The sequence below is a fragment of the Podarcis gaigeae genome, assembly GCF_964106915.1.
Source record: "Podarcis gaigeae genome assembly, chromosome: 17".
Taxonomy (NCBI): Eukaryota; Metazoa; Chordata; class Lepidosauria; order Squamata; family Lacertidae; genus Podarcis; species Podarcis gaigeae.
In genome coordinates, this window is record NC_139694.1 from 36,803,994 (window position 1) to 36,816,057 (window position 12,064).

At 46.2% G+C, this 12,064-nt stretch overlaps 2 protein-coding genes and 1 long non-coding RNA gene across 3 annotated transcripts in view; 2 read left to right on the top strand and 1 right to left on the bottom strand.

Moving 5' to 3' along the window:
• The window catches only part of LOC310835308, a 94,140-nt gene that overhangs the window by 1,294 nt on the left and 80,782 nt on the right, over positions 1 to 12,064 (top strand). The window lies entirely within an intron of this gene.
• PQBP1 (polyglutamine binding protein 1) lies at positions 1,284 to 8,426 on the bottom strand. The gene is made up of 7 exons (XM_083719932.1): positions 8,272 to 8,426; positions 5,868 to 5,998; positions 5,335 to 5,446; positions 3,801 to 3,910; positions 2,868 to 2,981; positions 2,650 to 2,710; positions 1,284 to 1,495 (listed from the first exon to the last, which is right to left on the bottom strand). Exons 2-7 carry the CDS (start codon positions 5,932 to 5,934, stop codon positions 1,339 to 1,341), a joined length of 621 nt encoding a protein of 206 aa, XP_083576058.1. The 5' UTR covers positions 5,935 to 5,998; positions 8,272 to 8,426; the 3' UTR covers positions 1,284 to 1,338.
• Positions 11,664 to 12,064, top strand: part of TIMM17B (translocase of inner mitochondrial membrane 17B) — an 11,612-nt gene continuing 11,211 nt past the window's right edge. Inside the window, exon 1 of the mRNA XM_083719969.1 lies at positions 11,664 to 11,793. Coding sequence (XP_083576095.1) covers positions 11,768 to 11,793 — 26 coding nt within the window. The 5' untranslated portion in view covers positions 11,664 to 11,767. The remainder of the gene's footprint in view (positions 11,794 to 12,064) is intronic.

Genomic DNA, 12,064 nt, shown 5'->3' on the forward strand with positions numbered 1-12,064 from the left:
CACCTATCCACGCATTTCGCTTAGGTTGCCACATCATGTGTGCCTCATTTTTTGCTGTCGCTAAACCAAGTGTGATGGTGCCCAGGTGGAACCTACAGTCCTCATTCATCCCCTCCATCAGAGTGGCGCTGTAGCATCATGTGTAACTCAGTATTATGAGAAAATCATTGCTTAAAGAGATCTGTGCTTGGAGCAAACGCATTATATTTTTAGTACTGACAATGCTTTTCCAACACTTCTTTAATATTGTAGAAACTAATACATATTTGTAAGCAAACAAGCTAGATGTGGAGTTGTCATTTACAAATTTCTCCATGCCATGGCTGCTGGCTCTGGGCAAATGGATATGGCTTTTCTGATGTACATTTTCTACCTGGAACACATCAAGGTGATACTTGGTGTGGCTGAAGCTGGGCTCTGCTGCCTTGAGTTCTCCAACCCTTCCTGACCAACATAAAGGATGGGATCAGCTTGAGGAGATGGCAGAAGTTCTTTTCCTTATGGGACAGTGTTCCCATGATGCTCATATACAGCAGTGAGAAAAGCTTGGCAGAGACACGAACCACTCTAGAAGGCTTACAGACAGGTAAACAGGTGCCTTTCTAGACCTGTAGCTCCCTACAGGTATAGAAAGCCACTCCTGGGGCCTGATGACATCACAGCTGCTTTTTGTAGACTTCAAACATTACAAGAGGAAATTGAGACAGACACAGCGGACCCAATGCCTCAAGAAAGCAGCGGAGTACAGCAGAACAGGAGAGTATCCTTGCTGTGTTCACTTGCAATGCAGTACTGCCCCTGCTGGCCCAACACAGGAGAGACAGATATTGCCATAGAGCTGGGATTGGGAACTTGTAGCCTTCTAGAGATTGCTGGGCCACAGCTCCCCTCATCCCAGATGGCAACTGGCCATGCTGACGGAAGAAGAGGAGGAGTTTGGATTTGATATCCCGCTTTATCACTACCCGAAGGAGTCTCAAGGCGGCTAACAATCTCCTTTCCCTTCCTCCCCCACAACAAACACTCTGTGAGGTGAGTGGGGCTGAGAGACTTCAGAGAAGTGTGACTGGCCCAAGGTCACCCAGCAGCTGAATGGAAGAGTGGGGAAGCGAACCCGGTTCACCAGATTACGAGTCCACCGCTCTTAACCACTCCACCACAGTGGCAAGAGCTGGACTCCCAATGCTTGGAGGGCTGCAGGTTCCCCCAGCTCCCTGCATTGAGCCTCTTCTGTGCACGGCGAGTTTCGTTATTACGATACACAGCAAAGCCACTCGCGTAACTTGTTTTCCTCTAGCTTTATTATCAAATACATTAGGGAAGGGGAAAATGAGCATCTCAGTCCTGCTGCTTGGCCCGCGAAGCTTCCGCATTAGCGCGCAAAACTGCACCAGGGCTTGGGTAGGGGCGCTGCTGGAAGAGTGGGCCAGCTGCCGTGGTATCTGCGCCAGTCTTGGCTTCGTTTCGTTTCGGCAGCCCAGTGGACCAGGTTCCCCTAGAATGGGAAAGAGCAGGGATGTCAGAAACAATGTTAGTCAGCCACACCTCACGCTCAGCCTGTTCTCAGTTATAGCATCCCTGACACATAGCCCCCGTTTTGCCTCAGTTTCCCTGCCTGGATGGCAATACATCTGTGCCCCTGCTTTTCATTTCCTAGACTTCACTTTAAGATAAGGAGTCGAATCTCTCTAAGTGAGTGAAGACACCTTAAAAATACCATCACACTTTCAAAATTCTATGAACAATGTACAGAAGCAACATTCAGGTTTATGTGTGTGCTGCCCAATGTTACAGGAGGTCAGTAATTTTGGAGACAGAATTAGGCTTCCCAGAAAGAGCTTTTAAAAAGTAAGTTTCTAGCTCCTGATGAGTAAAAAATATGCTTCTCGGTTTATGGGCAATGGCTGCTACAACCTTAGAAGGCAAAGAAGTGGCTGAAAAGGGTTTTCCAGGATTGGAGTTTTTACTGCTCTGTAAAGTTCTCTTTTTTGTTCCTTCCCACGGCTAGAACAACTTCATCGTGAGATTATGCAAAAACCAAGCAAAACTCTGCAAATGTGATTAACCGATGGAAGCTTCACAACTCTGCCTCTGAGGGCAACATTTTAAGTACTTATTCTGGGAATAGTGCTTTAAAGCATCCGTTTCTCCTGCTCCAAGATTTGTCTGCAGTGGTGGTCCAATTGCTCTTAGACAGCATTGGGCTGGGTTGGAGGGTTCCTTACTGGGTTAAGAGGACTGCAACAGGCAGCAGGAAGTGCAGAGGGGACAGGCTTGTGAACACTGAAAGCTCTTTTTAATGATTTCGCTGCAATTTTACTTACCAAGGAAAACTAAATGGTATTCATTTAGCCAAAATACCTCTTGACTTCCCAAGCCATGTTACAGCTTTTTAGCACCCTTCGCTTTTGGAATTTGATAGCTGAAAATTTCAACACGCCCTGGTGCAGAAGGCTGAATCCAAGACCTCCAGCTTGCAAAGCACAAGCTCTGCCAATGAACCGGAGACCTCTGTCCATGACCTCTGTCCATGCCTGTGGTGCCCCAGTCTACCTTCGGGGGGGGGGGGTTCAGCTGCTGTGCCCAGCTTAAGGGGCATCTGGAGCTGCATTACTGAGCTCCCCACGCTCCCATTCTCAGCAGACTCACCGGGGAGCATCCGAGTAAGCGCTGGGGTCCATGGGGTCAAGTTCTTCATCCTTCCGGCTTGCTGTGGAGGACAGACAAGAGGAATGCAGGAGTTTGGCCACCGCCCACACTTCCCATGCTCCCCCTTCCCCATTGGCAAATGGATCCCAGAAGCCCTCCCTCAAGCCCTTGGGAAATCCTTCTGATGGCAGGGTCCCAGGGTGGGGAGTGGCCCTTACGCTTCTTGCTCTTGGGGTAGGGGGCCAGCTCCTCCCGTCTGTGGTAGCGGCGCTCCTTCAGCTCTTCCCGCTCCACCTTCTCATGCAACGAGTGCTCCATTTTCTCCTCGGCATCTGGGGGAGATGCATGAAGCTTGCATTACAGTACTCAAATTTAGCTTCCCCTCGGCCCAAACCTGGACCTTTTTTACATAGTAAAGTCACAACTGCACTTGTTGCTGGACTTCGAGAATTCTCCAGCATGTATCAAAATTGTCATTTGCCATGTCTCGGAAATCTCTGGAAGGTGGATTAAGTCAGGATGTGCTGAGCTACCCAAAACCAGTCCAGAGGTCCAAAATCCACTTAAGAGTCCTCATCAGCTACCTTCCAAAAACACATTGCTATCAAAGCAGAAATCCCCTCTCCCTGCACTCTCAGACAATAGATTTATGGAGTTGCCAACCGATCATGAAAGTCAGCTTGGCTTGCTCCTGTGTCTTTAGCTGCAACTTAGTGTATAGAGATCAGCAGATGAAGTTTTTCACAACTTAGAGATAAAGTGTTATCTGCTGGTGCAGAGATTAACTTGGTGGTTCTCAAACTTTTTTCTCTGGGCCACAGAATTAAAATTTGCTCGTGCCACACCAATTTTTTAATTGATAAGAAATACATTGGAAAACAAAAAGAAACCACCTAGCAGTGCTTGATTTACAACATAGAACACAACTACAGTCCACCATATCCCTATGGCTCAATGCAGATAAGAAATGTAACATATGCTTGATAATATCAGACATGCATTAACCCCAGCGACCAAATATCAGATTGCATAGGACCAGGGTTTTTCTCCCTCTTCCACAAGGCTAGACCCAAACCTTTCCCCCTTAGCTTCACCTCCACATCATTCAAAATCAGCACATGCAATCCAAAAGCAAATGTAGGCAGCCTCACCTAAATTGCTCTTCAGTTTCTTAGCTGCTTTGGTCACCACTGAGCTAGGATCATTGGGCGACAGCCACGAAACCAGATCCGTCTTTACGTTCCAATAGTAAGGGAGGCCACTATGAAAGAACACGGGAGATGGTTTCATCCATTGCCATTCATAGCCAATGCCTGCATTACCAAACCATAAATAAGCCACCCTGCTCTTTGTTTTGTCCCCAGAGGGATGAGGAACCTATTGCCCTCCAGATGCTACTTGGCTTCAACTCCCATCAGCCCCAGCCACCTTTGCCAAGAGGGCTAATCAGAATTGCAGTCCCAACAGCCTCCTCATGCCTGTCTTCAGTATTTCATAGGCCACTGGCACTCACTTCAGAGAACCTCAGGAACAGGAGCGTCAACTGCTCTCATTTACCAGGACACACACTCCTGTTGTGTCCCTGAACAAAAGTGAATGCTGGAGCTAGGGTTTCAGTTTCATTAACTAAATAAATATCCTGCCTTGCTTCTCACCCACCAACTCCTCTTTCTGAACAAATTAAATGGATTGTTAATTGTCTTCCATCCAGGCAATGATGGGCCCATTTAGCTTCAATAACTCTGCAGTAAATGGGACTCCCAGACTTTCTGTTTGTTCGCTTGTAACTTATTTGTTGATTTATTATTTGGGGGGAGGTTTCGTTTGTGTTTGTTTTTTGTTCTTTTCTTTGTTATGTATTTTGTATTTTTCTCTTGTATTTTTATTTTGCGAATCTCCCTGAGCTCTATGGATGAAGGGCAGTGTATAAATTTTATAAATAATACGTCATCATGAGTATGAGATTAACAGATACATTTTCCCCACCACACACTTGAAAGCTGAAACCATAATTGAGAACTATTAAGTATAACCTCACACCATCATTACAAGTCTAGTAGGATATAACAGCTTGACTAGTGCTGGGAGTTCGAAACTCCCATTGTTCTAGGCACATTAGCGCAAGCAGCTTCTGAGCTCTGGGTGCCGTACTGAATTTAAGAGTTCCTAAGATTTCAGATTAAAACTGCAGAGTGGAAGGAAAGGAGGACCTTTTTCTGCCTCCCCACTTCCAGCTACTCTCTGAAGACTGGAGAAGAGACCCTCTTAAGAATATATGGGGGGGGCAGGGTAAGGACTAGACCATGTGAAAAATGAACATAATATTTTAGCTGCAGTTCATTCATTTTCAGCTTTGTATTCTTATAAAAAAGCATGCCTGGACATTCTGTTGTTGCACACAGAACCTTGGCTTAAGGTACCGTTTACCTCCTAGCTTTCATATCTCAGTTTCTAACGCTGCTGAAGACATGCTACCCTCTTATTGAGAGGTAGGGAACCTTTCTCACGGACAACCTTCCCGGGGTAGTAAGCACTAGTGGGCAGGCTAGAGGCAAGGAGGCAGCAACATTACAGGTGTAAGTGTAAGAAGGGCTGGGGAGGAGTGTAGCTTGGGGAGGCAGGGGCATGACTTGGGGAGAGCCATATTCAAGCTCTGTACCTGAGATTCCCCACCACAGCTCTTACCAGGCAGGGTCGATGACTTTGTACCAGTTTGGTGGCAGGTTCTCAATCCTGGTAGCTTCGTAATCAATGTGGTCGTCATCGTAATCTTCTGCGATAATTTCTTCCTCTGGCTCTGACAGAAGAGAGGGCCCGAAGGAAACGGGATTAGGCTTGGAAAAAATATGTGGGCAAGATGTAGTAAAGGCTCATGAGCCAGATTATTTGAGATGAACTGTTCTGTTCTGTTCCTTTATGCAAAGCCTAGACAAGCATCCTCCACCTAAGGCCCATGGGCTGGATGCGGCCCAATCGCCTTCTCAATCTGGCCCACGGATAGTCCAGGAATCAGTGTGTTTTTACATGAGTAGAATGTGTCCTTTTATTTAAAATGCATCTCTGGGTTATTTGTGGGACATAGGAATTTGTTCATTCCCCCCCCCCCAAAAAAAATATAGTCCGGCCCACCACATGGTCTGAGGTATGGTGGACTGGCCCACGGCTGAAAAAGGTTGCTGACCCCTCCTCTAGCTAACCAAGGATACCTCTATACTTACCAGGCTCTACATGCTTCAAGAGCCCTCGCCTGGCCAGGCGGGACTGCAGAGCCACTGGCAGTGGCATTAGGAACTTTAGGAACTATTCAAGCTGAGGCAGGTGGATGAGCCTTTCCTCTAGTTCACTGTTCCTAAGCAGAGAAGGAAAAAAAATAACACATTACATTTTGTGACATTTGAGTATCTCCTCCTTGCTTCCTACATTCCAGGAATAACCTGTAAGCTTCCCTGCCAGAGTTTCTTTTTTTAAAATAATATTTATTAAGGATTTTTTGCTTACAATACACAAAGAAAAACATACAAAAATATTACATATCATAACATATTTTCTTATCTTTTTTGGACTTCCTCACATCTCCCGCTCCTGCGTTCCAAATTTATAAAGATTAAACCAGCAATTTATCACCTTATCCCCACCTTAGAGTCCAATTTTCCAATGTTATGTCTTAAATTTTAGATACATTTATTTCACTCTTTAAAACATTAAACTTAGCCTAATAATTATCTAAAAATTTGTTTTTTCATAAATTTAACTTACCTTCATAATTCACTTCGTCTATTTCAATGGTGCCAAGTTGTTTATGATCAAACATCCTGCTTAACATTCATTCAATTTACAATATTTTTGCAAATAAATCTTAAATTTTTTCCAGTCTTCTTCTACCGTCTCCTCTCCCAGGTCTCGGATTCTGCCAGTCATCTTGGCCAGTTCCCTATAGTCTATCAGTTGCATCTGCCATTCTTCCACAGAGTTTCTACTCCATTCTTCCCACATTCTTTTCCTGACAACACAGAGCTACACAAAACCTTTCCATTCCTGGGAGTTTGGTGACAACTGCTGCACCACACAATGAGTTCCTCTATACACCTTCATGGACAGTTTAGGAACTAACATGAACTTGTGTGTATGAGCAAAGGGAAAGGGCTTGCTGCAATCTGCGGCAGGGGTCTGGGGAAAGTTGTTTGACTGAATAGATTCAATGCTTATCTGTCTGCCTTTGTCTACAGGTTAAGTTTCTTACCCTTCTGCACACTACTTCATTGCACTCTCCAGTTTAGCAGAAATATCCCGGGATTTATTTGAAGCATTTAAACCTGCCCTTTAGCCCCAAAGGCTCCCTAATCACTTCCATTACTACTTGATTCCCTTAAGCCTAGGTGAATGAGAACGTTTTTGCTCAACGCCTAAACACAGATAGTGATGGCGCCAGGCATGCCTCCCTGGGGAGCACATCTCATAGGCAGGCAGCCACTGCTGAGAAGGCCTGTTCTCATATCACCACCCTCCGCACCTCCCTCAGAGGAGAGCCTTGGATAACACTGGCAAGGTCCAGGTTAGAGGATCATACATGAGGCTAGTTCTTGCTGAAGTTTCATTAGTGCATCAAGCTTGCAGCTCAGCAACATCTGAGGCCTAGCGCTCACCGAACTGGTAAACTCACATCTGAGCTGTGCCACTTTAGACAATGCATGGGCGCTGCCAAGGGAAGTGGTGGGCAGGGAGAAGGCTCCCTGCATGCAGAAATCTAGCATCCTGGCAAGGGCAAACAACAAGAATCCTGGCAAGTATATAGAAACCTATATTTTGTGGGTTCAGTAAAATACTCAGTGATCTGTAATGTGTCAACCTTCGAGGTCCCATATAATAATAATAATGATAATGATAATAGGTGGAAGAAGATTGGAAGAAATGTAAAATTTATTTACAAAAACATTGCAAAATTTTTGAATGCTGATGACATTGAAATGAAATGAAGGGGTTCTATTAAAAAAGTTAAAATTAGATTATGTAAGAAGGGATAGATATTAGATGAAAAACTGAAGATACAGTTTGGGAGGAGAAATAATTAAGGATAAAAGTTAAGAATTGAATTTGCTGAACAATTTCTAGTTGGAATACAAGAAAGGGAGGTGCGAGGAAGTCAGGAAAACAAGGTAATGAATGGCGAGAAATTAAAAAGAGGGATTTTTTTTGTATTTTTCACTTTTTTATCTTTTATCTTTTTCTACTTTTTCTTTGTTTCTTTTTTGTATGTTAAATGTAAGTAAGTTAAGTTATGTAATTTAGTTGTTTGTTAAAATCTAATAAAATATCATTTAAAAAAATAATGATAATGATAATAATAATAATAATAGAATTTATATACCACCCTATAACCACACACACACACACACACACACACTGGTTCTGATGCAACACAACAAGCCGTCCTGGAAAACATTCGGGAAGGGGGTTCGAGCTTGGTTGCCTTACATGCTAGCTTTCTACGTGCAAGGTATGGCAGGCGAGGCGCCCCTTCGCCGCCTCAGGGAGAGACAGCTCGACCCTCAGCCGCCCCCCGCGACCCCCCCACGGCAAAGGGCCTCCCCTCAGGACCCCAGCCCCCATATATCTCCCACCTACCGCGGCGCAGCCAACCCGCCTCTCGGCAATACCCACCTCAAGGCAAGCCGGGAAAGCTCAGTCCTCCTTCGGGTCGAGCGAGACTCTCTTTCATCGCCCGCCCCCAGCACGTGACGCGCCTCGACCAATCATCGTATAACGAAAGCATAGCCCGCCTGGGGCCCCTTCCCGTCTTGAAAGTATTTGAGCAATAACAGGGCTGGGGGGGGAGGGGGAAAGCCCATCCCGTCCAATCCCAAGAAAGGAATCCCCAACTGGGCCCACCCACTTTCGACTTACTCTTAGCCAATCAATCAGAGCTTTGGTTTGCTTCTCCAATGAGCGGGGGAGTGAAGCCCCCCGAGAGCCCGCCTTCTCTTTGATTGGCCGCGGGTATTGCAGCGGAGGACCATAGAGGCAGTAATGAAGAGTCGTTCACCGCCATCCATCCTCTTTCTTGGCACTTCTGAAGTGACGTGGAACCGCATCCCCCCCTGCAGAGTGACATTCAGGTTTTGCATCCACAGCAGTGACTAGAGGAGCAATGACTGCTGGGAGGAGCGCAGAGAGAAGAAACGCATCTGAATTGGGCCCACCTGCATCTGCAGCAGTACAACCAGATGCCTTCATTTGCAAGAAAACACGTCTCTCCCATATCAGTCTCTAACAGCCACAGCCAGTGTTGGATTTACATATAAGCTAAAGAAACTACAGTCATACCTCCTGTTGTGTTTGCTTCAGGTTGAGCATTTTCAGGTTGCGTCCCGCAGTGACCCAGAAGTAACGGAATGGGTTACTTCCGGGTTTTGCCGCTCGCACATGAGCAGACACTCAAAATGACGTCACGCACATGCGCAGAAGTGGCGAATCGCAACACGCAGATGTGGGTTGCGTTCTGCTCAGGTTGCGAACGGGGCTCTGGAACGGATCCCGTTCACAACCAGAGGTACCACTGTATAGCTTAGGGCCCCACTCTCTTGAGGGCCCCAAAAAATGTAAAGGGAAAAAACCCAGAATGTACATTTCCAAAATATAAGGTAAAAAGCAAATAAAATAAAACCTACGTACAGCAACAGTGTTTTGTGTTGTGTAGGCTCCTATGATGTAAGTAATGGGCCCCGTCTGCTAGCCTGCTCCCTAAAATATCACTGGTTTGCTCATTTCTATATATAGGGTGTCTACATTCTGCATGGACTGGTTGCATGGCAACATGTGCAAATAGATTTGGAAACCTATTAGGTCCATAAATTACCATATAACATATATTCAACACAAAAAACAGCAACAATTTGTTGTTGACAAAGAACAGCTGGACATATAAAGGGCCCCATTACCTTCAGTAGCTTAGGCCTTCATCAAACCTTAATACGGCACTGGCCACAGCAGACACTAACTCTCCAACATTTGGACTTTACCTTCGAAGATACACTCCTCCACTGCCTCCCGAGACAGAAGGATGCCAACAAATATACTCATGCATGTGCATATACATCTTCTTTGACGATCACTCGCAGACGAGTAAGATTATCTTCCATACAAGGTCTTAACAGTGAGTCTGTAAGGATCCGTACATCCTTCCACAGTGGGGACATAGGTTTCTGATGGGAGTTGATCATGATGAAGGTTTGCCAAGCATGCCTTCCTCTTAGCACATTTCTCCCTTTCATCCTGAGTTTGAGTGTCTTCAAAGTCCATTGCACTTGCACCTTTGGTAAAGGCTGTTCTCCAACCGGGGCGCTTGCAGGCCAGTGTTTCCCAATTGTCAGTGTTTAGGGACGCGGGTGGTGCTGTGGGTTAAACCACTGAGCCTAGGGCTTGCTGATTGGAAGATCGCGGTTCGAATCCCCATGACGGGGTGAGCTCCTGTTGCTCGGTCCCTGTTCCTGCCAACCTAGCAGTTCAAAAGCATGTCAAAGTGCAAGTAGATAAATAGGTACCGCTCTGGCGGGAAGGTAAACGGCGTTTCCGTGCGCTGCTCTGGTTCGCCAGAAGCGGCTTAGTCATGCTGGCCACATGACCCGGAAGCTGTACGCCGGCTCCCTCGGCCAATAAAGCGAGATGAGCGCCGCAACCCCAGAGTTGGTCACGACTGGACCTAATGGTCAGGGGTCCCTTTACCTTACATACTACATTTTTAAAGATTTGCCTTGAGAGAGTCTTTAAACCTTTTTTGTTGAGCAGCAGCATTACGCTTTCCATTTTAAAGTTTGGAACAGAGTGGCTGCTTTGGAAGATGATAATCAGGCATCCGCACAACATGACCAGCCCAAAGAACTTGATGTTGAAGAATCATTGCTTCAACACCGGTGATCTTTGCTTCTTCCAGTACATGGACATTATTTCACTTGTCTCTCCAAGTGATGTGTAAAATTTTCTGGAGACACGGTTGATGGAGGAGTTGGAAATGGTGTTTATAAGTGGTACAGTGGTGCCTCGCAAGACAAAAAGAATCCGTTCCACGATTCTCTTCGTCTAGCGGTTTTTTCGTCTTGCGAAGCAAGCCCATTGACGGCTTAGCGGAATAGCGCTATTAGCGGTCTAGCGGCTTTTAGTGATCAGCTGTTAAGCGGCTTATCAGCGGAACAGCTGATAAGCGGCTTAGCGGCTTAGGAAAGGGGGGGAAGCGGAAAAAAACCCATGGGAACTCGCAAGATTTTTTCGTCTTGCGAAGCAACCCCATAGAGAAATTCGTTTAGCGAAGCGCCTCCAAAACGGAAAACCCTTTCGTCTAGTGGGTTTTCCGTCTTGCGAGGCGTTCGTCTTGCGGGGCACCACTGTACATATACACATACCACAGAGCTTCCAATATATAAAGAGATGCTATGTTGCATCTAAATCATTTTTTTTAATGGAATGCAGGCTTTCTCATATATATAGTGGCTGGGGAAACCCAGCCAGATGGGCGGGGTACAAATAAATAATAATAATAATAATAATAATAATAATAATAATAATAATAATAATTATTATTATTATTATTAAATTTATTTTCCATTTAACATTATACATTCACATCATCATTATCCACTATACCGCCCTGGCTCTTTACAGCCTATCAACTTCCTTCCCTCCCACCTCATGGCTTTCGAAATTAACCTTTATAGCGTTGCAATTTATACATATTCCATTTCTAATTACACTCATTTTAGAATGGCTTAAAAATTTAAATAAATATAGAAAGGTAGAAATTTTCTCATTACAAGTCTTCAGACAACCCTGCTAGTGATGTTAATTGCTTACAATAATCTTTTACTCCAGTCCTTTTGGAATACTTGATCATGCTGAATTCGGATTTTTCCTGTCAGCTTCGCCAGTTCCGCAAAGAACATCACCTTCATCTGTCACTCTTCTTTCGTCGGCTACTGAATGCAGGCTTTCTCTAAGCTTTCCTATCTCTAGAGCAGAAGAGCCCCTTTCACGTGACTGAAGCTGGCGAATAGTTGGTTGTCACGTGACTCCGTCCCCGTGTTGCCTTCCTCCCCTGTCACGTGGTCCGCGGAGCCTGCGGCCGGGAGCCATGGAGGAATATGCCCGGGAGCCCTGGTAACTGGGAGCGGGGGCTGCCTGGGGCTCAGCGGGGCAGGGAGGCGAGCGTGACCCGAGGCCCCGTTTTCCGGCCCGGGAGCGGCGGTGGCGGGTGGGGGCCCCGTCCGTCCCGCGCCCCTTCCTCTCCAGCCCCTCTCCTCCCCCACCGACACAACAGCCCTGCCAGGTCGGGCCGGGAAGCCAGCGGCTCCCGGCTCTGCCCGCCCAGCTCGGTGGCTGAGGAAGAAGGGCTTCCACCGGGGGCTCCGCGGCCCCAGCTATGGACAGC

Coding starts and splice junctions, on each gene's coding strand:
- PQBP1 (XM_083719932.1), bottom strand. CDS start 5,934: ATGCCACTGCCAGTGGCTCTGCAGTCCCGCCTGGCCAGGCGAGGGCTC. Junction 2,711..2,867: donor CTACCCCAAGAGCAAGAAGC/GTAAGGGCCACT, acceptor TGTCCTCCACAG/CAAGCCGGAAGGATGAAGAA. Junction 1,496..2,649: donor GCTTACTCGGATGCTCCCCG/GTGAGTCTGCTG, acceptor TTCCCATTCTAG/GGGAACCTGGTCCACTGGGC.